This window comes from Panthera tigris, chromosome X (assembly GCF_018350195.1).
Source record: "Panthera tigris isolate Pti1 chromosome X, P.tigris_Pti1_mat1.1, whole genome shotgun sequence".
NCBI lineage: Eukaryota > Metazoa > Chordata > Mammalia > Carnivora > Felidae > Panthera > Panthera tigris.
This window is the reverse complement of record NC_056677.1, coordinates 56290366-56317498: the sequence shown is the minus strand read 5'-3', so window position 1 is coordinate 56317498 and position 27133 is coordinate 56290366. Positions and strand designations below refer to the sequence as shown.

At 49.4% G+C, this 27133-nt stretch overlaps 1 protein-coding gene across 1 annotated transcript; it reads right to left on the bottom strand.

The window, feature by feature from the left end:
* Window positions 1-48: 48 nt before the first annotated feature.
* NALF2 (NALCN channel auxiliary factor 2) lies at window positions 49-25765 on the bottom strand. The gene is made up of 3 exons (XM_042974899.1): window positions 24905-25765; window positions 875-1046; window positions 49-469 (listed from the first exon to the last, which is right to left on the bottom strand). Exons 1-3 carry the CDS (start codon window positions 25763-25765, stop codon window positions 84-86), a joined length of 1419 nt encoding a protein of 472 aa, XP_042830833.1. The 3' UTR covers window positions 49-83.
* Between the last annotated feature and the right edge of the window lie 1368 nt (window positions 25766-27133).

Genomic DNA, 27133 nt, shown 5'->3' with positions numbered 1-27133 from the left:
CATGGGAGGAGCCCCTCCCCCTCCCCCTGGGGGGCTGGAGCTGCTGTCAGTGTGTGGTGGAGGTCTGTCCTCCCTCCCTGCTGTCACTCTTCCCGAGTCAGGCCCTCATCTAGGGTAGGCAGTGCCTCCAGCCCCAGTCCTCCACCACCCTGGCTACTGGAGAAGGACACCATGGTATGGAGGAGCATGAGAACAAGGACATACAGCCGGATCCTGCTGGGGCTGAGGCGGGAGCCCCCAGAGACCGGCAGCATGGAGGGCCTGTGGCTGATGTGGCCTGGAGGGTCATGGCGGGGATGGTAGTGGTGGTACTGTTGGTGGTAGTGGTGGAAATAGGAGTGATGGAATTGCTGGTGGTGGGTTTTGGGGGCCTCAGTCTCCTTGAACTTCTTCTTCTCCGAGTCACAGGATACCCACTGCACGTCACAGCACTTGGTTTCCGGCCGCTTTGGCGAAGTATCCAGCAACCCTGCCAATGGATAAGGAAGGTGTGTGGTGGGGTGCTAAGGGGACAGATGGCTTTCCTAGAGAGGAGATTTTCAAAGCTGGGACTGCTCTGGTAGCCCTGCCCAAGACTCCTTTCCCCTGGCCCCTCAGCACCTACCCTTTCCAGATACTTCTCTCCCAGGGACCTGAGACAGTTTCTCTGGGATGACTCCTTGGCCAGGGCACGTTGTTGATAGAGATGGCCCCTGTGCTCTTTGTCTATTCCTCTTGACCCTATCCCAACCTGGGGACCTCACTGTCAAGTCTTCAAGGCACTAACCTTCTTCTAATCTGACTTCCCTGTTGTCCTCCCTGCTCCCACACCCCCAACCTGGTACCTGCCCTGGGCCCTTGGCCTTCTCCCTCCTTCCCAGTTTTCTGCCTTTACCTGTACAGATAAAGCCAGGAAGCCCTCCGTACACCATTTCCTCATTGTCAGGGAGTATAAAGGGGCACCGGGTCTGCACCTCCAGGCAGTATTGCTTGCAGGGCACCCAGCGCTGGCATTCCTGCTGGGTCACGCTGAAGTATTCTGAGCACAGCCAGGCCTTGTAGACAGCCTGTGGGGAGAGGAAAGAGTGTCAGCCCAGGCATCAGCCCCTTCCTACCTCAAAGGAAAGGGATGAAGGAGGAGTGTAATTGCCCACCCACCCATCCCCAGGATCCAGGGTGTGGAGAAGAAGGAGGGTTTGGGTCAAGACCACTACATGCTACCCTAAAATCTCTCATCTCATAGTCCAAACTCCCAAGTCCCCTAATCTGCAGGCCTCCAAGACTTACAACTTTCTCATTGGTAAAATCACAAAACTACTCCTGTGTCAGAGCTGGAAAGGGCGTTACCAATCATCCCATCCAACCCTGCTCTTGTACTCAAGCCAAGGAGCTATCCTGGCTTGTCTGAAGTCACTGACAGTGAGGTAAATTTTGGTTCTGTCCAATTCAGCCAACATTCCTTTGGCTGATGGTGTTAAGTTTCTAAATTCAAGAAAGAGATGGACAGAATAATCCTTGCTCTACCTCATTAGGGTGTTATGTGCATCAAATAATACGACACATATGAAAATGTTTTGTAAACTCTAAAGTGCGATACAAATGTGAGGGGTTATTTTAAATAAACAGGAATCTGCCTTACCAGGCACCACATGTGCTTTCAAGCCCTAGTTAATCCATGCTCTGTCCTGTTGGCTTCAGCCCTGGTGTGGAGCAGATGCCACCTTTCTTTTGGAAACCTTGCTTTGCAGTTTCATTCCACAGTATACTTCCTGTTCCTCATCTAGCCCATTCCTACCAGGCACTGGGTCCTAGCTAGGAAAGGTTCCCTGCTGTATACTGTTTGGCTATCAATAAGCCCAGAGTTTTTCAACAGTGACACTACTGACACTTTGGACTGGACAATTCTAAAATTTTTTTATAATTAATTAATTGATTAATTCAATTGAAGTATAGTTGGCATACCATGTTACATTAGTTTCAGGTGTACAACTTAGTGCCTCAACAACTCTATGCTCTATCACCACAACTGTAGTTCCCATCCATCACCATACAACACTAGTATAATACCATTGACTTTACTCCCTGTGCTGTGCCTTTCATTCCTGTGACTTATTCGTTCCACAACTGGAAGCCTGTATCTCCCACTCCCGTTCATTCATTTTACCTGTCTCTTCATTCCCTCTGCTGTGGCAACCATCAGTTTGTTCTCTGTATTTCTAGGTCTGATTCTGCTGTTCATTTGTTTATTCATTTGTTTTGTTTTTTATATTCTACATATAAGTGAAAATGAATGTGGTATTTGTCTGTCTCACTCTGATTTCACTTAGCATAGTACATTCTAGGTCCATCCATGTTGTCTCAAATGGCACAATCTCATTCTTTTAATATTTATTCATTTTTGAGAGAGACAGAGAGACAGAGCATGAGCAGGGGAAGGGCAGAGAGAAGGAGACACAGAATCCAAAGCAGGCTCCAGGCTCTGAGCTGTCAGCACAGAGCCCAACGCGGGGCTTGAATCCATGAACCGTGAGATCATGACCTGAGCTGAAGTCGGACGCTTAACCAACTGAGCCACCCAGGTGCCCCTTATGACTTTTATTTTCATTCTTTTATATTACACAGACACACACACACACACACACACACACACACACACACACACACACCTGTCTTCTTTATCCATTTATCTATCGATAGACACTTAAGCTGCTTCTATACCTTGGCTATTGTAAACAGTGCTGCAATAAACATACAGATGCATATACTTTTTCAAATTACTGTTTTCATTTTCTTTGGGTAAACACCCATGGACTGGATACTTTTTTGAGGGGGGCTATCCTGTGCATAATAGGATATTGAGCAGCATTCCTTGACGCTATCCAGTAGTTGTCAGTTAATCCCCCCCATTTTTGTGACAACCAAAAAATATATCTGGCCATTGTCAAATGTCCCCTGGGGATCACACAAAATCATCTCCCATTGAGAACCACTGATACAGCTTTTTGCTACTGGAAATGTGGACCTGGACCAGCAGCATCACCATCACCTAGGATCTTGTGAGAAGTGCAGAATCCCGGACCCCACCCCAAACCCACCACTTCAGCACTTGCATTTTAACAGGATGCCCAGGCAGCTCTCATGGATGGGGTTACCCTGCCCACATCCTCCTCATATCTTCAGGGGCACCTTCTCATGATTGCTTCTCATAGCAATGGTTCTTCGATTTCAATGGACCTCAGAAACTCCTGGGGCACTTGTTCAATATGCAGATGACTTCCTCCAATTCAGCTTCAAGAAGACTGAGGTGGGCTTAGGACTCTGCATTTTGAACAAGGGTCCTGGTCATTCTGCTGGCGGAAGCCTTTCAATCACACTATGAGCAACATGGTCAGTGCTTCTTACATGAGCTTTAAACATTTACAGGGAAATACAAATAACTTTACCATGGACATGGACTTTCACAATGTGTCCCCACAACAGCCTTTTCTAAAGCAGGGGGTGGTGAGGGGTGGTGATGGGTGGTGGTGGTAGGTAGTAGTGGGTTATAGTAGCAAATCAACCCCCTGAGAAACAAACTGTTGTTTGATACTTAAAAAAATTTTTTTTAACATTTATTCATTTTTGAGAGACAGAGAGACAAAGCATGGGTGGGGGAGGGGCAGAGAGAGAAGGAGACAGAATCTGAAGCAGGCTCCAGGCTCTGGGCTGTCAGCACAGAGCCAGACGTGGGGCTCCAATTCACAGACTGCAAAATCATGACCTGAGCCAAAGTTGGGTGCTTAACTGATTAAGCCACTCAGGCACCCCAAAGTGTTGTTTGATACTTTGATAACTTGCTGGCATCTCACATTTAACATGCTCTAAGTCTTAACATGAAGTTCTTACATTTTTTTTACCCCTCACTCCCAAGGTTTGACCATTTCAATGAAGTTCCATGGCCATCTACCCAGGTATTCAAGCCAGAAATCTAGGTGTCAGCCTTTATTCCTCTCTTTCTCTGCATCCCCACATGCAGACATGCCCATTCTTACTCCACATCCAAAACTTTGCGCAGGTCACTGTTGTCTGTCACCTGTACAACAGTCTCCTGTGTGGCCTCCCCACCTCTACTCTTTATTTTTCCAATCCACTGTTCACACAGGAGTAAGAGTGATCTCAAAATGTCACCAGATCATATTACTCCCTTGCTTCAAACCCTTCAATGCATTTAGAATAAAATCCAAACTTTTGACCACAGACTTCAAGCCCCTCCAAAACTTGGCTCCCATCTGGCTTTCCAACCTCATTTCCTATCTCTCCCTTCAAGCTCATCATGCTCCACACGCATAGGTTTTCTTTCTTTTCCTTGAACATGTCCTACTTCTTTCCACCTCGGGGCCTTGGCTCATACTGTTCTCTTGGCCTGGAATGTTCTTCCTCCCACTTTTGGCATGACTAGGTCCTTCTCATCTTTCAGGCCTCAGTTCAAATGTCACCTCCTCAAAGAGTGTCTCCCTAACCCCTCTAGCTAGAAGATGCCTTCTCATTATTCCCTCTTTTTCTTAACTGTTTCTTCACCACAAGTATGATTTTGTCTGCATCCTTGTTTTGTTTTTCTCAGCCAACTTCACTAAAATGTGAGATGCATGAGAGCAGACATGGGTTTGTCTTATTGACCATTGTGTACTTATTGACCACTGTGTCTGCAGCACAATATATGTAAAAAGGTCTGTTTATTGAATGAACGGGAGAAGTAAATGAGGACATGTCCCTACTCTCAGAGAAATTCCAGTTTCATCGATGGATGCATCTAATTTGAATCTATGGCATATGATCTATACTGTAGGAGAGGTAAACCACTGGTCATTGGAGGGAATCAAATAGAAAAGTTGGGAAAGAAATCAGTGAGAAGATAACAGTTGACCTAGAACTGAAAGTAGGATTAAAAAAAATTTTAATGTTTATTTATTTTTGAGAGATATACAAAGAACAAGCAGGACAGGGGCAGAGAGAGAGGGAGACACAGAATCTGAAGCAGCTGAGCTGTCAGCACAGAGCCTGATGCGGGGCTTGAACTCACAAACTCTGAGATCATGACCTGAGCCGAAGTCAGACACTTAACTGACTGAGCCACCCAGGTGCCCCTCAAAGTAGGATTTTAGATGGGATCGGTAGAGGTGAGACAAAAGGGCATTCCAGGCTGAGGCAACAGCTTAAGTGGAAATATGGAGGTAAGTAAATGCATGAGTGGGAAGGGTGCCAACCTCCTGTGGATGGACATTTATTTCCAAGTTTTTATTGTTATAAACAATGCTTTGTACACATGTCTCTTGCACACCTGTGCTAAATTTTATTTATATAAACCCCTAAAAGTGAAATTTGGGGGTGAAAGTTACATGCAAAGGAATGAGAAGGGAGTGAAATAAGGATGTAAAATATCAAGTACAGGTAAGAGGCAGGGTAAGAGAGAGGTGGAGGGGTAGAGTGGGGGTTAAGGGATAGAAGAGAGTGGCAGTGAGGTAAGGGGGTACAAGGCAGGAGTGTGTAAGAAAGAGAGGGTGAGAAAGAGTGGGTAGTTGGAGAGTAAGAAATGGTGGTGATGGGGGTATGCCTGGGGAGAAACAGCAGAGGAATAAGAGATGGAGGGTAAGAGAGGTAAAGGGATGCAGTGAGGGCGAGAGAAAATGAAACATAAGAAAGAGCATGGGGATAAGAGGGTGGGGACATAAGAGAGGGGGCTGTGAAGAGGAGGGGTAAGAAAGATGAAGTAACAAAGATGAGGGTAAGAGAGAGAAGGGGAATAAAGTTGGGTAAGGGAGGTGGGGATACAAGAAAGCAGAAGGAGGGTAAAAGAAACAAATGCAAGGCAAGAAAGAAAAGGAAATCCCCACAGCTAAGGGCCCTAGTGCCTCAGAGAACACCCTCCATCTTTTGGGACCAAGTGCAAAGGTGAGGCTCTGCCCATAGCCATTGCCCCAATCTCAGCAGCCTGGACCCAGGATCTTCCTCAATCCTCACCCCAAAGTATGTGCAATTGCCCCTTCTTCCACCGACTGAGTACAGAGGTCTCTGTCTCTGTAGGATTCTCCCTGGGCTCTTTCAGCTCAATATTTCTGCTCCTAACTGGAGGGTATTATGCTAAGTGAAATAAGCCAGGCAGAGAAAGACAGATACCATATGATTTCACTCATATGTGGATCTTGAGAAACTTAACAGAAGACCATGGAGGAGGGGAAGGGGAAAAAAGTTACAGAGAGGGAGGGAGGCAAACCATAAGAGACTCTTAAGGACTGAGAACAAACTGAGGGTAGATGGGGGTGGGGTGGGGGAGAGGGGAAAGTGGGTGATGGGCAGGGAGGAGGGCACTTGTTGGGATGAGCACTGGGTGTTGTATGGAAACCAATTTGACAATAAATTATATTTAAAAAAATATTTCTGTTCCTAGGTGAGGAGGCCCAATTGGAGTTGCAGCCCTCCTCCCAGGCAACTGTGATTTGCCTAATAACAGGCTATGGTGGCTGGGCACTCACCTGTATGCTCTGGGAGGGAGAGGGGGAGGCAGGGGTTGGGAGAGGGGTGGCCTGACAGTGGGAGTGTGGTCTTTCTAATTAATTAGAAGACCCTCCCTCAAGCCCCATACCCCAAGCCTGGGTCACCATGGCAACAAGTGGGTGAGCAGATTGCCTGAGGAGGACACCAGGTCTGTGGGTGGTTAGGCAGGAACAGGCAAGGAACTAATGAGGGGAATGGAGGAAGAGCAAACAGGAGCTGAGACGTAATCCAATTTCTTGGCCTCACAGAGGGCCAGCTGAGGCCACTGCTGACTCACCTGCTTCAGAGGTGGTCTGGGGTCCTTCTCCAGCGAAAAGTCTGGCTCTCAGGGCTACCACCTGTGCAGCAAGCCTGCCTCAGTTTCTGCAGCCCTTTCCCCTCACCGGGCCTAAGTAGCTTGCCCTGACTCATCAGTGTGAGGACTGAGCTAGAGGCCACCGGGTTGTTTGGGCAGTCACGGGAGCAGCCTCAATACTCATCCATAAGGATGGGGAAGAGCCAAGACATCCAGGGTTAGGGAAGCTGTGGGGCTTGCTGGAGGTGGGGCATGTAAGGAAAAGGAAGAAATGTCTCAGAACCAGACAACAGTCAGTTGGGAGACCCTTGGAGGTCTTTTGCTCTAGTCTCTCAACGCTGGCTGCATGTTAGAATCACTTGGAGAGTCTTTAAAAAATTCACTCCAGACCAACTAAGTCAGATTCCTTGTGGGTGGGACCCACACACATGTAGTTTTTCAAAATACCCTATGTAATATTAATATGCAGGGAACTATCAGTTTAGCCCCTCTACTTGCATTTCATAGATGAGGGAACTGAGGCCCAGGAAAAGGGGAATGACTTGTTTATAGCCACATAAAATACTGGCAGAGGGAGAAACTTTGAATCTGTTTTCTTGACTCCAACTCCAGGATTATCCTACCAATAGTCTACCAATGACTGGACAATCCTACCAATGACTGCAAATTCCATATGTAGGGGCAGGGCACACAAGGGCATGGGCAGGGGAAGAGAGCTGAGAACCAGCCTGGCTCTGGGCTTTCAGGCTCTTCAGACTCCAGCCCTGGCAGAAAAGCCTTTTTCATCATGTCCTGTCCTCTGAACTTAACCATCCTGGACCCTCTAGGTAGCAGCAGAGGATGGGTAGGGTTGGAAGACCTGACCTGAAAGTGCCCTCCTTTTCTTACAGAATCCCCCTTTCCCACCCTAGTCAGGCCACTGCTGGGCTCAATCAAGTTCTGGCTGCTGCAGCCAAGTTGCTATGGGAACTGGGAGGGGAAGGAAGCAGGGGGTAACTAGAGGGAACACCAATTAACCCAAAAAGGAAGCTGGGAAGGCTATCCCCCCCCTCCTCCCAGCTGGGCTGCCAAAGAACTCTTGAAATGGGAGTGGGAAAGATGAGGGGGATCCCAACCCCTTCTGGGCTCTGGAGCGGCCAGTTTAGGGAGGACCAGGAGAACCTGGAAAGCCTTACCTTCCTGCTTCCTGGCTTGCAGCTTTGGCCAGGGCTTTCTCATCCCTATGCTCCTTTGGAAAGACGTATCTGACTTCTCCTGGCCCCCAGGGTGCTGTGTGAATGCACACAAGTGAGTAGGTAGGCACACAGACCAAAGTCAATACTCAAGGCCAGAGGGTTTAAAGAGGAGGCATCCTGGACTCCTTGGTTTAAGAGCTGGAAAACCATCCAGAGAGGAGAGCTTCTGTTCTTGCCAACCAGAAAGTCGGCAGTTTCCTTCCTGGATTCCAACTTGCTAATGTCCCTAGGGCCTGTTTCCCCATCCAAATCCTCCCTACAGACCTTCTTTTTATGGTTGCTTGTTTTCTTAATGTACTTCTGGGACCCTTGGCCAGGAGCTGCCGCTGCAGAGCCCATGGAGACAGAGCAGCAATCTGGGCTGGACTTGGGGATGAAATCCACTGTCCACTGCAAACAAGTAACCACCCTGCCCCCAGATTTTACCTAAGGGGAAACTGAGGCCCAGTAAAAGGGATTGGCTTAGGAAGTCAGAGGCATGCAGGCAATCTACTACAAAGCCAAGATTAAAATAGGTACTCTGACAACTAACCCCTTGCCTCTTCGCACCACATCCATCAGCACACTTAGAATTGTGTGAGGTACCTCCTTGGGCAGAGTCTGAAAAGAGCCATGTGCTCCTATTCCTGATTCTGGGCTTTCAAAGAATTGGATCAGAAAAGGATAAGGTCAAAGTCAGTCTCCAGTTTGGGGGAAGGAGATCATGGACATAACTCTGGAGACAGCTGTAGTCACTGGGATTGGCAGAGTCAGACTGGGATTAGAGGCATGACAGGGCAAATCCAGGTGGATAATATGGCTTTACTTAAGTGGCTATAAAAATAAGCAACAGCTTTCCTGCTTCAGAGAATGAGCAGTCATGGGTCAAAGTGGCCTGACCTAGCCTGGAAGAAAGGCAGGTGAGATGGATGAGAGGTGGGTAAGAACTTAAAGCCACTGCAGTTCCAGAGGGACCTCACACACCCAAGCTTCCTAGGCCATCTGCTCAAAGGCCAATGGCTGGGTGGGCCTGGCTTGGCCAGGGGCAGTCTGGTTAGTGAAAAGTGGTGTTCCTAATGCAGGGGCAGCTCTTAAGGAGCCTAGGTGATCCATATCAATTACATGAGTAGAAGAGGCAGGTTTATTACCACTCCAGAATGGAAGTGACTGTGAGAGTCATCATGACACTTCCCTGTCTGCTATTGGAATTTCCATTCCAACATCACTGCCAAGCACTATTGTCACAGGGCTCTTACTCTCTCCCAGAGCAGCCCATATCTTCAGACAACTCTAGCAGTAAAAGAAGTTCTTCCTTCTTTTGAGCTAATGCCCTCTCTGTGGCTTTACTCATGGCTCCTACTAGCTCTATAATCGGCTTCCTGTCCCCTTTGATAGTCCTGAAGTTATTTGTAAACTTCCCTGAATCAGGTCTTCCCATTCATTTGTTCATGCAGTGATCACTTTCTGAACGTCTTCTGACTATCTGGCGCTGTGATAGGGAGGAGGGGCTACAGATGATGAAGATAAGATTGCTATCTTTAAGAAGAAGGAGAGACAACAATGTGAATCAATCATTATAAGTCACTGTGATAAGTAGTATGTGCTTGGTACAGTGTTAGCATAGAGGGAGGAGTGATCAACTGTTTTGAATGCTGGGGACGTGAAAACATCTCCATATGGGAGAGGCTTGAATTGGGGCTTGGAAAAAATTAGTAGAAGTTCACTAGGTGGAATAGGGCAGGGATAAGTGTATTTCAAGCAAAGGAATCAGTAGGTATAAAGGTCTGGAGGTGTGAAATAGTGCTGGGTTCAGACACTGTAGGTAGTTTAGCATAATTAGAGGCTGCAAAGGGAGATGTAATAGGAGGTGAGGCTGCAGAGGAAGGCCATGCCCATATTATGATATGTTCCGGATGCTGAGGAGGATGTGGACTTCATCTTATAGGGAACTGAAAGCTTTTAATGAGTTTTAAATAATTGCTTTTTAAAAGATCACTTATCATCACTTCTGTGGCTAACTTTACAGACTGTGTCTGAAAGTATGGATGATGGAGTGTAGGCATCAAGACTGAAGGTAGGGAGACCAGTTAGGAAACTATTGCAATAATCTTAGTGAGAGATGATGGGGACCTCAACTAAGGCAGTAGCAGCACAATTAAGAAATGGAGAGAAGGGGTGGATGAGAAGAGATGTCAAGGAGGTAGAACCAACAAGATAACTTATGGGGGTAGGGAATGAGGGAGAGGGAGGGGTCCAGGATGACTACCAGGTTTCTGGCTTGAGTGTCAGGATGAATAGTAGTTTCTTTCATTAAAGAAGGGAAATCAGCAGGAGAGGTAGATTTGGGGGTGCAAAAGATGAATTAAGTTTTTGGCCATAATGGGGCACCTGGGTGGCTTAGTTGGTTAAGCAACCAACTGTGGCTTAGGTCATGATCTCATGGTTCATGAGTTCAAGCCCTGCATTAGAGGGCTGTCATCTCTGTTGTCAGCACAGAGCCTGCTTCATATTCTCTGTCTCCCTCTCTCTCTGCCCCTCCCCTGATTGCACTCTCTCTCTCTCTCAAAAATAAATAAAACAATCATTTAAAAAAATAAATATAAAAAAAAAGTTTTTGGCCATATTGACTTTGAAGTATATGTGGGTCAGGTAGGTATAAATGTCCAGGAGGCAGTTGGATATAATGGTCTGAGCTCAGAAGGAAGATCTGGGCTAGAGACAAATCACCAAGGGATAGGGTTAGTCATTAGAAACATGGTAGGACTGTACTTCCCCCCACCCTTTGAAGATAAGCATGACCATATGACTTACTTTGACCAATGAAATGTGAGTTGAAGTCACATGGATCATTTTTGGGGAGAAGCTCTAAGAGTTGGTATATGATTTGCCATTCTCTTCCCTCTGCTGTTGACTATGGAAACAGTATTGAGAAGCTCCTGTCCTCCACTAGCCTGGGTCTCTTGGTGACTATCATGAGCAGATGATCCCTGCTGATCTGTTTCAGACATGTATGGTGAGCAAGAAATAACTGTTGTGCTAAACCTCAGATGTTTAGGAGTTGTGTGTTATCACAGCATAATGTAGCTCACCCTGACTGATAAAGCAATAGTGAAAGCCAAAGAAGTGGATGCTATTGCTTAGGGAGAGTGAGCACAGAGAGAAAAGAACCAACAGTGGATCCCTGGAAATCACTAACATTTAAGGGGAAGGTGGAGGAAGGGAATCTGATGAAGATAGGGGAGTAGCTTAAAAGATTAGAGGAGAAACAGAAGAGAGTGGCATTCTGAAAATTAGGGGAGGAGAGAGTTTCCAAGATGAAGGAGTGGTCAGCAGATAAGGATTTAGACAGAAACATGCTGGCAGTCCCATCATGGTGAGAGCAGTTTCAGGGGATCACTGGGGGCAGAAACCAGACTGAGGCCAATTTAAAAGGGAATGTGAAGGAAGAAAAATGGAGATAGCTATGTGTAGACTACTCTTCTAAGAAGCCAAATACTCCCAGTTTTTTCAATTATTTCATAGGATGTGGTTTCTAGTTCTCTGTTCTATCCTGGTTCTTCATATTCAGATGAGTTCCTATTTTCTGTGTCCCTTGCAACTGAACCCAATACCCAAATAGAGTTTATCAACACAATCAAGTAGAAGTATCAGCCCTCCTGACCTGGAAGCTCTGTTTCTGTTAATGCAGACTAAAACCACATTTGCTCTCCGGAGGACTGTGAATCCAAATTCACTGTGTGAATCCAAATTCAGCTGAGAGAGATGGAAAGAGATAGGCCTGCCTGGAGTGTGGGATCAAAGACATAGCCTAGATCAAAGTCCCTGAAAGGAGCCCAAGCCTTCTGGTAAGACATCTGTATAAATTAAATCCTTGAAACTGTAGGCTACCTGAGGACAGGGATTTTATCTTAATTATCTGTGCATTGCCCTTAGTGTTTACAGCTCTGATGGGGAAATTGGAGATGCATTAGCAAAAAGTCCTAGAAAACTAAGCAAATAGAAAAAAGAGGCAAATATTAACTCCAGGAAAACAAGTTGACCAAGGAAAAAAATGTAATCCAGTATTCTACATGATTCAGCTGTGAACAATATTTATAGTCCTAATGATGTAAAAATGGAATACTCTTAAAGTCAGAAGTTGTGATATGCCAATATTGGATGTATGAAGGGAGGGGAAGTATGTGTACACATACAGTGCTGCTGATAGTAAGAGAGCAAATATGCCTCTAATAAAGCCAATAGATATTTAAAACAGAAAAAAAATCAAGAAATAGCATTGGCATGCCATTTTGAACTGTGGGGGTAAATATCAGAAAAAACAGCTAAGAGATTTGAAAATATTTAAGTCTGAAGAGTGAGGCTCTAGGGTTGAGCAGAAGGCTTCTGTTTTAATTTTAAGCATTGAGATCTATATTTAGCATTTAAAAGACAAATTATACATATCTTTCATACACGTATGCACACACTGATATTTAAAACAGAAAAGTCAAGAAATAGCAGAACTGGCATATCACTAGAAATGTAGAGATAAATATCAGAAGCAAAAGGTAAGATAATTTCTGTAACACTCATCCTGAAGAATGAGTATACATATGTAGCTTATACAGGTTTCTTAACAATAAAACAAAATCTCCAAGACTTAATCTGTCCAACCTCGCCAGACTCAGGCCCAAAGCCCCAGGTCCTGTACTACCCAGTCCTGGATCATCTACTCCATTACCACTGCCTGGGCCATGAGGTTGGGCCACATAAGCTTAACAGGCCAACAGAATTAATGAGTGGTCCTATAGCCAAAGAGAGGAACTAATGTGAGAGGAAAGGAGCTTTGGGGGCTTCTGTGCCCAATGGCTATGCAGGCCACCACAGGAATGTTGCCAGTGTGACAGTGACAGCTGTCGCTTCCTTTGAGCTGCACACAGACATATGCAGCATAAAATCCCACTGCCCCCTCGCAGGCACAGGTGTTTGCCACACACTGCTAGTCCTGGGCCCAGGCCCAGAAAGCAATCTCTAGCCTTCTGCAGGGATCATTGTGAAACCAGCTTCCTGACCCTGCCTTCTTCATTCCCCAAATGCAGTACCTTGATAGACAGATGAGAGGCTGAGGAGAACAGAGACCTGATAAAAGGATCTGTCAGCTGTGTTTGGTCTCTAGGGATGAGGTGAATCAAGGCTTTGGAGTCCTTCCATCTCTGCCTCTTTCTTCCTCAACCTAAGCATGTCTTTGTGCCCTCACTTCTAGAATCTCTCCAGTTGCCTTCTGGCTCCTAACCTCCCACTCCCACGCCAGACACTTCACCTGCTCCCAAATTACCTTTCCCATCTCTTAAGCAGTCCATCTTGGTGTTGTCAATCTCAATTGGGTATTAAACAGTCATTTGGATTAAACACATCTAATTAAGGTAAGAATAATACTAGCTGCCATTTATTAAGTGCTTGCTATATGTCAGGCTCTGTTCTAAGCAAGTGACATTTATTAACTCCTTGAATCCTCACAACTACCCCCTGAGGTGGAGACATATTTACAGGTGAAATAGGAAGGGCCAGAGAGTATAAATAACTTGCCAAAGGTCACACAGTGAATAATAATAATGGTGGCTACCATTGCATGAGCACTTTCCATCTCATAGGCACTGTAGTCTTAAGAGGTTAGCATGTTGTAGGTCAGTTAAGCATCATAATGACCCTGTTTCCTAATTTCAAGTGTGAAGAAAGTGAGGTTCTAAGAGAGTGAAAGAAAATGTTCAAGATCAGCAATTATTTTATGGAGAAGACAGATTTCAAAGCCAGATTTACCTGGACTTTAGTGTCCAAGCTCTTATATCCCATATTGCCCCTTGGCTGGTACCTCTCCATTTCACTATTACTATTAAAATAATTAGCTGGTTACTTAAATCTTTTTGATAGAATTTCAGGTCAAGTTGGGGAAAGATCTCTAGGACTGGATGTGAGAGTGATTTTCCAAAGTCAGTGTATTTAGGGGCACCTGGGTGGCTAAGTCGGTTAAGCCGCTGACTTCAGCTCAGGTCATGATCTTGAAGTTCATGAGTTCGAGCCCCACATTGGGCTCTGTGCTGACAGCTCACAGCCTGGAGCCAGCTTTGGATTCTGTGTCTCCCTCTCTGTCTGTCCCTTCCCTGCTTGCACTGTCTCTCTCTCTCTCAAAAAATAAACATTAAAAACATTTTAAAAATTTGAAAAAAATTAAAGTCAGTGTATGCAGCCCATACATTGCAGCCCATACATTGCAGCCCATTCATTCATTTCTTCTATGAATAAGGTTTTCTTTGTAAGGGGATGTGAAGGGAAGAATGTTTGGGTACTAGGGGCTACAAATGACCATTTCCACTCTCCCATCAAAGCACTCCCTTCCCACTTTCCTCTAAACACACACACAAACACACACCTTAGGAGATGGAGATGTTGAGAAGAAGCAACTACTGCTTTGTTTCATCCAAACCCACCAGCTTCCTACCCACAGCTGAAGGCTCACTATTTCTGCTTTAATCTTTGGCAGCAGGTGAAGGGAAGGCTGTCTCCTTGTAGAAAGGTTTTCTTGGCTATGGACACTAGCTGTCCTGTCCCGGGTCCTATCATTTAGGGGCTTCTGGAACAGTTTTGCCTTGGAAGATTCCAATGCAAGAGTCCATTCCTTCAGAAAGGCCTCAGGGCACTCTACCTAATCTCTCCTACCCAGGTTGCCCCATAAATGTTCTTCACTGCAAAGCCTTTGCTTAAGTCAAATGGAGAGTTAGCTAAAGCTAAGTTCAGACACTGGCTCTGCCAGTACTAGCTTTGTGAACTTGGACAAGTCACCTGCAAGGAGGCAGGGACTCAGCCACTAATTTGCTATGTGGCTATGAGCAAACTACTTTCCCTCTCTGGGCCTTAGTTTGGATCCAACATGATGATCCCTAGGGAGGCAGCATGTATGAGGAGAAGACAGCGTCAAACATCTTTAAACTCAGTCCTGCAGTCAAATCCCAGGTCTGCTCTTACCAGTTATGAAACCTCAAGCAAGTGACTTAAATTCCCTGATCTACATTTTCCTCACCTGCAAAATGGAGGTAATAAAAGCACCTATCCTTACCTTTCTATAAATTATGTTGGCAAGGCAATTAGCACAAAGCTTTACCTATAGTTTAATTGTACTGGCACAGATTGGGCAGTACCATTGCCTTCTGGCAATCAAATCCCTGGATTTGACCTGGATTCAAATCCCAGCTCCAACTCTTACTAGCTGAATGACCTTGAGATAGTTTACTTAACCTCTCTGAACCTGTCTTCTCCTATGTAAAACAGGGATACATATTTTTGCACTTCCCAAGGTAGATGTAAGAATTAAGGGCCTGGGATAGTTCTTTTCTTTCCATTCCCTCCTTTCAGCTCTAAGATTGAAATAACAAATGAAAAAAACAACTGACACAAATGTGATCAGAAAAAGGTTAAAACCATTCATACATATAAAAGAGTACATATAAATCAATAAAAGAAACACACAAGATATAAACAGACAATTCACAAAATGGGCAATACAAATGGCCTACAAAGAAGAAAAACAAATTTTTGACCTAAGGAATGCAAATTAAAAGCCAACGCTCTGCCATTTTTTCAACCCCAACTTAGTAAAGTTTTAAAAATATGATACTCAATACTGGAAAAGGGTGGTAAATTAGTCCCACACTTGTGGCGAGGATATAAACTAGATATGGATATAACCCTTCTGGAAAGAAATTGGTAAGACAGAAACTTTGTATGTCAAGAGCCTTGAAAAGGGTAGGACTCTTTGATTGTGTTAGACTAGTCCCAAATGTTCATCCTGCAGAATTAATGTTTATGCTCCCATTTGTATGCAAAACAAAGGAAAGAAAAAGTCATTTTGTGTGCAAATGTTTATGTAAGCTCAGAGAAAGGGGCAGAAGGATACACACGGAATTGTTAACATCAATGACCTCAGGGCATAAACCTCTGTATGGTTAGATTTGGTCCATGAGTATGCATTATTTTGTGATTTAAGAAACTCAGCAAAGTAGAGAAATAAAGAAATGATTGAGATAGCATTTATTAAAAAAAGGAATCATAGATCTGACAGAGATTTATGAACAAAGATATTCATCGCAGCATTAATTGTAATAGTAAAAGTTGGAAGTAAAGTAAATATCTCACAATAGGAGCCTAGTTAAATAAGTTGCACTATATTCCTGTGATAGAATATTGTACACTCATCAAGAATGATGTTTTATAATATTTAATTACATGGAAAGATACTTGGCATAACTTTAACAGTAACTTTAAAAGAGCAGGGTGAACAACCTATGATTTCAACTATGTAAAAATAGATACTTCTATCTATTAGGATGGCTATTCTCAAAAAATGGAAAATAATAGGTGCTGGGAAGGATGTGGAGAAATTAGAACCTTTGTGGACGGCTGAGAAGAATGTAAAATGGTGCAGCTGCTGTGGAAAACAGCGTGGTGATTCCTCAAAAAGGTAAATATAGAATTATGTGATCCAACAGGTCCACATCTAGGTATATACCCCAAAGAATTGCAAGCAAGGATTCAAACAGATACTTGTACACCAATGTTCTTAACAACATTAGTCACAGTAGCCAAAAGATGAAAGGAAATGAAAACATATGTCCACACAAACACTTGTCCATGAATGTCCATGGCAGCTTTATTCATAATTACCCAAAGGTGGAAACAACCCAAGTACTCATAGAGATGAATGGATAAACAAAATATGGTATATCCAGAGAATAAAATATTATTTGACTATAAAAAGGAATGAAGTACTGACACATGCTACAACATGGATGAACCTCGAAAACATTATGTTAAATGAAATAAGCCAGACACAAAAGGACAAATAGTGTATGATTCCACGTAGATGAGGTACTGAGAATAGTCAAATTCACAGAGCCAGAACATAGGATAGAGGTTACTGGGGGCTGGGGAAGGGAGGTATGGAAAGTTATTGTTGTTTTTTTTTTTTCAATTTTTTTAACGTTTATTTATTTTTGAGACAGAAAGAGACAGTGCATGAACGGGGGAGGGTCAGAGAGAGAGGGAGACACAGAATCTGAAACAGGCTCCAGGCTCTGAGCCATCAGCACAGAGCCTGACGCGGGGCTTGAACTCACGAACCGTGAGATCATGACCTGAGCTGAAGTCAGACGCTTAACCAACTGAGCCACCCAGGCGCCCCAGGAAAGTTATTGTTTAATGGCTATAGAGTTTCTGCTTAGGAAAATAAAAATGTTTTAGAAATGGGTAGTGGTGATTATTGTACAACATTGCAAATGTAATTAATGTCACTGGATTGTACACTGAAAAGTGGTTAATATGGTAAATTTTATGTTATGTATATTTTACTATAATGGAAAAACTAAAAAAATATATATGCCAGAAAAAGACCTATTAGGAGGAGATACACTATAACATTAAGAGTGTCTCTGGGTCCTTTTACCTGTTGTACTTCTATTTTCAAAATTTCTCAAACAGCATGTCTTTGGTAATTGGAAAAAGGGGTATTTTTCCAAGACTCTGAGTCTGTAATTCTGGAAGCTTCACTTGGTGTTAGAAGTTCTAGTTGAGTTTAACCCTAAGCAGATACATTCACCTTTCACAGGTCTGCCAGGTGGCCATGCTATCTGCTGAAAACCAAATAAGAAGACAGGAAACAATGGTAACCCCCACCACCACTACATGTCTCTCTGCAGCAGCACTTGGTGAGTTGGCACTTCCTTCTACTCCCCCAGAGAAGCCTGGCCATTCCAGGCCAGGGCTCACCAAAACACTGGCAAGGGAACTAGGTGTCCAAAGCTCAGGACAGGCATCATCAGGCTCTGGGGTGACAAGGTCTCACTGTTTCCCCTACCAGCTCTCCCAGCAGGTGCTGGGTGGGGCTCAGGCCTGCACTAGGCCTGTTGAGGAGGACCTTCACCCCTCCTGCACTGGTTGGTCTTTCTAGTGGGTGAGGCTGAGAATGTGGGGGATACCTTCCCTCCAGGCAAGGGGAGCCCAGTGCTTCCCACCTCTTTTGTAGAGCCCACGGAAAAAGAAGGCAGCAAACACCTCCCTTCCTGGCACCCATCCTCTGTCACTATCCCAAGAGGGTACTGGTGATTGTTGCTGGGTCCCAAGGACAAGAGCCTGGGGTACCAAGCCAAGAGGATTTTGGTGGATCCCCACTTTGCATTTGAGCGGCTCCAGGGGACCCCAAGCTGCCAAGAGGCCTTGTTGGACTTCCTCTGAGGTCAGTGTGGCTTTGCAGCCCAGACTCTCAGTAGCCAGCTGGGCATTGTTTCTGACAGCTGAAGGACACCATTAACATTTTCTTTATACTTGTGTGCTCTGGGGAAAGAACAGACAGACCTGATTTTGTATTCCAGTCCCCCCCACCTTTGGGCTGTGTGGCATGGGTGGGTCACTTCCCTTCACTGAGCCTCAGTTGTCTCATTTGTAAAGTAGGGATAATGATAGGACCCACCTGCTAGGATGACTGTCAGGATTTAAATGTGTTTATGGACACCTATAAAGCCCCTGTAATCTCCCAGGCACTCAAAAGCCCCCTTTCCCTTTCTTATCCCTTTCTGCTTTGGCACCAGTCTGCCTAGCCTTCTAGCCCAGAGACTTGTGGCTCAGGTTCCAGCTCCCTTCTCCAGAATCCATTTGAGCAGGAGCTTTGGTCCTGGCAGCCCCTATTAGTCTGTAGTAACTCCTTCCCTCCCCAGGGCCAGCTGCAGCTTGCCTGTGCCCCTGCTCTCTCCTCTAAGCATCTACCTGGCTCAAGGTGTCAAAAATTCAGGCTGTTCTGAACCCCCTCTTATGCCTAGGGAGAAAAGTCTGATCCCACATCCCTGGCCACCTGCATAAGCTCTGGTGTACGTGCCTCTAATCACAGGAACACAACATACCCATTCTCCCGAGACCTCCCGGGTCAGCATTGGAGAATGGTGCTTCTGGAAGCCCATATTTGTCTAGACCCCATCAGAAGGTGCCCCTGGCTTTCTAGCAAACACCTGCAGCTGGAATGTGCATGAAACTGAGACAAGAGCTGAGGTGGGGGTGGAAGGCACGTTTGATACCCAGTCTGCCTGGGCAGACAGCAGGTAAACAGCCTCAGAGGGTGGGAACACAAAAGAACTGCCCTGAGGGAGAAGATTTTCTAGGGCAAACTCCCACCCTTGAGCCTGAGATGTCCTCCTACATACCCACCTACACACGGAGGGGTGGGTGTGTCCTTTCCCTGAGGTACCAATGCCTAGGGAGGAGACGACAGGCACCTGTATGACTTAGAAGCACCCTCTCAGGCTAGTGATGTGTTCCGAGGTCCTTGACCCTCCTTTATCCTATGTCCCGCCCACCGTCTTCCCTTTCCTCACCCCACCTCCACTGTGTTCAGCAGACTCTTCCAGCCAGACCATGAGACTAGGTGGGAGGCTGCTGGGCTCCCTTCCTCCACCTAGCTCCCCCCACCCCCACCTTCAGGAGATACCAGCGAATACTTCCTGGAGGTTCCCGTTGCTATGGTGACTATAGTAGTCAGGCACCAGCCTGTGGGAAGGATGGGAAGTATCCATGAAGAAGATTGTGTGTCCATGTGAGTGTGTGTCTAAGTGTGTGTGCATGTCACACATACACATGTCTACCCTGAGCAGGGAGCAGAGAAGGCAGGGAGGACATGAAAGCAGAAAGGGAGAGGAGGAGGGAGGGAGAGGACAGAAGAGGGGGCCAGAAGATGGAAGGGGGTGCAGGAGAGCGGATGGGGATAAGGGAGGTGAAGTGTGAATGGGGTGTGAGAGATGCAAGGGGTGAGGGGGCATGGAGGTTATCAAGGGAAAGAAGTACAGTGCAGGGTGGCAGGAGGGAGTGGTTAGGGCAAGAAGCCAGAGAGGGGAAGAACATGGGGTAAAAGTTGGGAGGGGTGTGTGGTAGAGGTGGGTGATGAGGGGAGTGGGGTGGGAGGGGAGATGGGGTGAGGGGATGGACGTAACTGCTGGGAGAAGTGGGGGTTGGATGAGTGTAGATGTAGGGGTAGGGATAAGAAAGTGAGGTGTGGGGTGCAGCTTGTGAATGCTCTGGCATGATCTTCTAAGAGATTGGAAAGGTTGTGTGGCCAATGGTATGTGGGTTGGGTGTGGGCTAAAATTTGAGAAGAATGTGGGGGTGGGGGTAGGTCAGGATGGGGGTGAAGGGGTCTGGAGAGGTGTGGGCAGCATGAGGTCACTTTCCCACTCCCACGTCGAATCCACTATATCCCTGTCTGAGGCAATCCCATTGCCTCTTCTCTGGCCCTTCTCTTCCCAGAAGCCCAATGCTCACATTCCTGGGCAATGAGCTTCTGTGGATTTAGAGACTCCTCCCCAGCGGAGGCTTTCCCATGGTTCCCAGGAGGCCCCTTCTTAACTGTCTCTCCCTCCCCCCACCCCCAGAACGGACCAGGGATCCCTCTGCCCGCAAGAACCCTGGGTCAGGGAGGCCGACTGTGGGGCACTCCTAGCATGTAAGCTCGAGTGACAACAGGGACCACTGGCCAACTTGGGGCATCTGCCCTTTGCCCAGTGACCTGAGCTCCCTGCTCTCAGCATCAGTGTCAGCTCAGGAGTCCTGCTTGGCAGGAAAGCTGTGGCAGGTGGGAGGAGAAAGGAAGGCAGTGAGGCAGAAACAGCTGCCAGCCAGAGTGGAGGAAGAGCAAGGCCCCAACGGGTATGGGCAGAAGGCAAGGTGCTGGCTCTGGCAGTCCCCTCCTCTGTGTGTCAGGCCCCTCTCTCTGGCCCTTCCCATCCAACGCTCCTGTTCAGGGAGCAGGCTCTGCTCATGGGCCTAAACTCTGGACTGAAACAGACCTCAGAGGTCACCTGTCCAACTCCCCCCATAATCTGGAGTTAGAGTCATCTCCACGGCATTTCCCCCAGGAGTCTGCCTGAATCAGGCCAGACATTTACTGGGAGCAGGAGCTCATTTCCTTCGAAGGCAGTCTGTTCCCTCTTTGGAAGGAAAAAAGCTGTTAACTGGGCAACTCTGATGTGCCAGGCCTAGGTACTGTGCAGACTTCTCATTAATGATGACCTCACAGGGCTGTTATGATGAATTCACTCCATTTTACAGATGAGATGAGTGAGGCTCAGAGAGTTGAAGTCCCTAGCTCAAGGTCACACAGGTAATAAATAAAAGAGCTGAGTTGGAACCCAGGACTTTCTCACTACAAAGTCCCTGGCGGGGGGGGGGGGGGGGGGGGCGGGGCGGGGTGCTAAGCAGGACATGCCTCCTTTGCACTGTGACAGCTCTTCTGAGGTTGGAAGTCAGAGCCCATATCCTCCCGAGTCTCCTTTTCGCCTGTTGAAACAGCTGCTTCAACTCTGTCCAGGAGAACTCAGGTTCCAGCCCCCTCCCCACCTGCTCAGTGTGAGATCCAGAATGAAACACACACAGTCTACCAGGTGGGTTCAAGCCTATCCAGAATAGAGTAGAACTATCACATCCTTCCTTGGCACCAACCTTTACTTATGTGGCCCTATGGCTTGTAAGAGAGCTAATTGTCCTCTTGGGATTCTTTCCTTTCTTGGATGAGAACTATGAAAGAAGAAGCCAGGGTTTTGTTTTCATTTCCACCACTCCCCGTAGTCGCAACATCCTGAATTTTGAGTAGGAAAGGGGCAGAGGTGGGGGAAAAGGCAATCAGCAGCAGGCAGCGGCCCGGCAGGGTTGGGACGGGGGAGAACTATGGGGGAGTGAGGTGGCTGTCCAGTAACCACGGGAAGGGCTGGGAGTGAGGGCCAAGGGGAGGGGGAGCTAAGAGCTTAGGGGGAGGGTGTGTGCACAAGGAAATGAGGGAGGGGTGGAGCACTGGCCTGGGGTTGGGAGAGGTCAGGGTGGGGGTGGGCAGCGGCCTGCCTAAGTTAACATCCCCTGCTGTGCGAGAGGAAGTCAGTCGCACCTTAAGGAAATGTTGCAGCTGGTACTAAATTGGGAGGTGTCACAGGCAGCAGTGAGGACAGGTATGATTCGTGGGGGCCTGTATGGCCCAAAACAGGGCAGAATGTTGCCAAAAAAGAGAACAGGGTTTCTGGGGCTGCCCCGGAAAGATCTGACTGAGACACTCAGGACAGGGCCCCAGGAATGGGGCGGTTACCTGGCCCTGGACCAGGGGTTCCAAGCTTGGTTTCCAGAAGTAGAGGAAGCCTCCTCACCCTGGCCTGGGCTACAGGCTCTCTACCCAGGAGAAGCTTTGAGGATGGGGCATCATCTCCAAAGGATCCCCTTTGGGGCAGGGGCTGGACAGGAGGGCTTAGAGCCTAGGGGCAGGCTTGGGAATTGGCAAAAAGGACTGGGATAGAGGTGGAATGGTGGGGTGAAGAGAGAGGGGCTGCAGGTAGGAGCAGAGCAGGTCTGCCTTCTCCCTCAGTGCCCATAATGCAGCTGCAACCCAGAGTCCTGGGGGCCTAGACCTCAGCTGAGGGAGACAGCGCTGAAGACGAGGGGGAAAGACTAGGAGAAAGCTGGCACTGCCCTTCTCCCAGCACAGCTGGCAGCAGGAGAGCAGGCAGAGTTCATTTGAGAGGGAGAGCAAGAGAGTGACAGTGACAAGGAGACAAAGGAGAGTAGGGAGGGCCCCAGCCAAGGGGAACCTGATGGGAGGCTAGGGCAAAAGCATGCCTGTGCTTCTCTGCAGAACATGCAGGTTGGAGGCCTGGCACTCCTACGCATCAGCTAAGTGACCTCACACAAACTGCTGGATTCCCCCTGCACCTCAGTTTCCTCATCTGTGAAATGGGGATAATGGTGCTGGTATTGCCATCCTCCCTGGGCAGTTGTGATCTCATAATATATGCGAGAGGGTAAAACCCTAAGCACAACATCAATGTCAGATGTTACATTATTATTACAAAACACTATCAGCTATCTCTTCCCACTTAAATCTCACAAAAGACTGAGGATGTAGGCAGAGGGAGGATTAGGGTCCCCGTTTTACACATGAGGAAATGGAAGCTTAGACAAGTGAAGTGACGTGCCCAAGGTCACACTGCTAACAAGTGGTGGAGGTGATAAGGCCTCCTGAATCCAAGACATCCTTTCTCCTACATCAAACTGCTTGGTAAAAATAAGTAATATGAGGGATCATTATTTAGTGTGGCATCAGACAGAGCTTGAAGGCAACTATAATATGGGAAAAATAAACCCATGGGAAAGTTGTGGTGTGGTCTCTCAGGCATCCTGGTGACAGAAGAGAAGAAAAATGATTGGGGCCATGGGATTGGAGGGAGGGCCACAAAGATAGACATCCTTTATTCTGTCTGCTAGTGGACCACATCCCTCTGCTCTCACCGAGTGTATATCTGTTACTGACATCGAGGGTGTGTGTCTGTCTACATGACAAAACGTGTCCTTCTTCATGTGACAGTTCTTCTGCCTGTGTGTCTCTGACATCGTGGGGAGACACGCTTGTGGGGGACACAGTGTCTGCTTCTATGGCACTGTTTGTGGGTGCGACAATCTCTCTATATCTCTGTATGACTTTGCCTGGTGTGGTGGTGGTGGTGGTGTATGGCAGTGTGTGTTTGTCTATCTGTCTGTACACCTTTAAGAAGTGGAATATCTCATTTGGTAGTGTGAGTGAGGCAGTGAGTCAGCTGAGGCAGAGGGAGGCGGGAGGGAGACTGCTAGGTTACGAGAACAGGAAAAAGGAGGAGAAAGTGAAGTCAGGAGCAAGGAGCTGCCCCTTTTCTCCCCAATCCCCTGCCCAATCCTTAAGAAGCTCACGAAGAGCATGGAACCCTGAAGAAGTCCACGGGGGTCACATTTCATGGAAAGGGGGCACTTTCTGCCCCTCCCCAAGGCCTCAGAGGGAGACAAGTGAGGATAGGAGTCACTGTCTCCCTCTCCAGCTCTCGGCCCCTAGCTCCAGGATGAGTGAGGCCACCACCCCACCTGGTCTCCTCCTCACTTGACCCTTTGACCTTGCTGCTCTCTTCTCTCCCCAAGGCAGGCCACCTGGCCAGGCTGAGCAAACAGGGCAGTAGCACCACATCCCAAATGCTTACAGCCGCCATGCACCTCTTGTCCAGAATGACCCTGCTGAGGGTCAAGAAGTTTCTCCATCCCCAGCTCTGCCCTAGGCAGGCCCATTCTGCTGCGGCCTCCCCTCTCCTCTGGATGCCTGTTCCTAGCAGCCAGACAGCCAGCTTCCCCTCCACTGCTACCCCAGTTTATTGGGAAGGCACTGGGAGTTTTGTAATGCACCAGCCTCCAGTGGCCTTCCCACAAGCTGCTGTGCCCTGTTCCCAACTCCTTTTATCAGGGACAAGGAGCTGGCAGGTTCCCTCCTTGGGACAAGACAGGCAACCCTGGGCTCCACCTCAGGTCATATAAGGTCAATAAGAGCCTGGTGCCCCACCAGCAGGAATGCCTCTCCTCTCACCCATTGGCAGGGGCCAGAGGGTGAGGTTTAGGTTGGCAAATATTTCTCCTTCCACCTTTGGCCTTCCCCCTGCACCAGTCAGTCCCAGGACATTCAATTCCAGCCAAGGAAAGGAAGGGGACACCACTGGCTGAGAATGGAGACTGGGGAGCCAGATCCCTCTTTCCACCCCTTTGTCCGTGACCCCTCCCTCCTCATTCGGGGGCGGGGCACCAGGAAGCCCCAGTCCGAAGGTGCCCAAACCCGGAATTAATAGAAGTTGGCCAGGTGGTTAACTGACCTGAATCCCTGAGGCCCCTTCTCTGGGGAGGGTCCCAAGGTACCATTCTTAGTGCTCTACTGTGAACGGTGGGGGTGATGGGAGGAGGTGAAGGCGGAGACCTCCTTTTTTCTCCGGGTCCCACCGCCACCGCTCCCGCCGCCGAGGTAGGTGGTGTGCCCGCGGACGCCAGTCCCTACCTTACAGCCTTTCGTGCAGGACCGGATTGAGTACTCTTCTGCCTGTAAGTATTTATGCAGCACGAGGTCGAACTCGTCATATTTTTCCTGAGCATGTCGGTCGAGCCGCTGGTACGCCTCTATACAGTTGCTACACACCTCCCAGGCCCCGGAGCCCGGGCTGGCCACCACGGCCAGAAGGTCCCCCAGCAGGGTGTCCAGGCTGCAGTCCAGGCTGTCGGGGCGGTCCATGCCCAGCAGCAAGTCCCAGACCGTGTAGGTGTCGCAAAAGGAGAGAGTGAAGTTCCGAAAGTGGCCTTTGAGCAAGTTTTTTTTGGCGGAGGGGAACTCGGCCGGGGCACGGGAAGGGGAGTCAGGGGGCCGCAGTGGGGGGGCTGGAGTAGTCGGTTCAAAAAGTCTCTGCAAAGATTGCAATTTGGTGCAAGCTGCGTCCAGCCCCGTGGGCTCTGGGACGCCACCGCAGTCCGGCCTGGGACCGGCAGCGGGGGCAGCTTTGGTCAGGTTGCTGTATTGGGGGCCGCAGGTGCCCGGGGATGCGCTGGGCTCGCCGGGCGGCGGCGGCCGCAGGGGCAGCACCGCGCGAGGAGGCATCGGCTGCCGCTCCCGGCCGGTCCCCCAGGGCGGCCGCATGGCGCTGCTCAGCTCCCTGGCCCGGGGCCGGGCCCCCGCGCACAGCCACAGATGGTCAGCGAGCAGCACGGTGAAGAAGAGCAGGGACGCCAGGGACAGTCGCCATCGCTGCGCCCGCTCAGAGTCAGCGCAAGGTTTGTCGCTTGGCCTGGGAGCCCAGCAGCAGCAGCAGCAGCAGATAGTCAGCGCGGCGGCGTCTTTCCCGGGCCACATCCAAGCGCCCCTGAACATATTTCAGGGGGGTCCGGGCTGGAGAGATCAGGTAGGCGCGAGGCCGGACGGCCGTCACTGGCGGGAGAGCGGGCTGCGCGCCGCTTCGCGCTCCTTGGCGCCGTCCAGGCTCTACCTCGGGGGTTGCATGGTGAAGCAGGCCAGCCGGCCCGGGGCCCCGCTCAAGGCCAGAGTCGCGGGGTGTTCTCGTGCCGTCCCCGCGCTCCTCCCGCGCTCCCTCGCTCGCAGTCTGGGCGCCGCCGCCCGGCCCGCTAGGCACTGCCCGGTGTCCCGGCGGGGGGCGGTGCGGGGCACTGGGGCGGTGGCGGCTGCGGCGGCGGCGCCGCACTCCTCATAGTGTCGGGCCCCTCAGCTGCCCTCGGCCCCGCGCCACTCCGCTCCGCGCCACTCCACTCCGCGCCGGCGGCCGCCCGGCTCGCACTCTGTTCTGGCCGTCTCGGCTCAGCGCAGCTCTGCGCCCCTCAGCGCCGCCGTGCGGGCCCGGCCACCGCGCTCCGCTCGCTCGCCCCGCGCCGCGTCGCCCCGCGCCGCGCCGCTCCCGCCCGCTCGTCCGCCCGCCCGCCTGCTGCCTGCTCCGCGCCGCTCCCTGCCTCGCTTGCGCCCTCCTAGGCCCGCCGGCCGGCCCACTGCCCGGCCCTTCGGGCTTCGCTCGCGCTCTGGCCGTTCGCCCAGGCCGGTCCCGGGCCGGCTCCGCTCCGGCTCCGCGCCTGCTGCTCCCAGAGTTCCGGCTCGGGCGGGCCACCTGGCTCCTGGCGGCGCCACAGGCGCCGGACGCCGACACGGGGCTTCACTTAGTGCGCCTCTCGCTTCCGTCTCCCGTTAGCACCTATGTGGCGGCCGCCAAGCGGCACGGCCCCGTGGCTCCCGCTGGCCATGCCCCCTCAGTCTGTCGCCATCTTCCGCTGTGCGGAGAACACCTTGAGAGCCCGAGTGCGAGTGTATTTGGGGGGGGAGCGGGGCGGAGAAAGAGGCACTGAGAGGAGGAGGGAGCGGGACTGGGGCCCCGACTGCGCCTGCGCCTCAGGACTCACCGCCCCCCCCCCCCCCAGCCCCCGCCGGCCGCAGCCGGTGCTGTTTGGGGATGTTTCCAGTCCACCCCCAACTCCATTCACTTCAGCGCCTCCGTTCATCCGCCCGCTCCCCGCGTGCACACGCCACACGCTGAGTCCCAGGCCCCGGCGCTCTCCCTCCCCCGCCCACCTGGGCGCCAGCCTCCCTCCCCAGGGCGGCTGCTCACTCTCCGCCACACACCCCCACACCCCCAACCCCCGAGGGCTAGGGGACTTCTGAGGGTGATTCTTGGTGGCAGGAGGCTAAAGGCTTCTCCTTTGCGTCTCGCTGCCTTCCTGGGTCGCCTCCCCCGTCCCC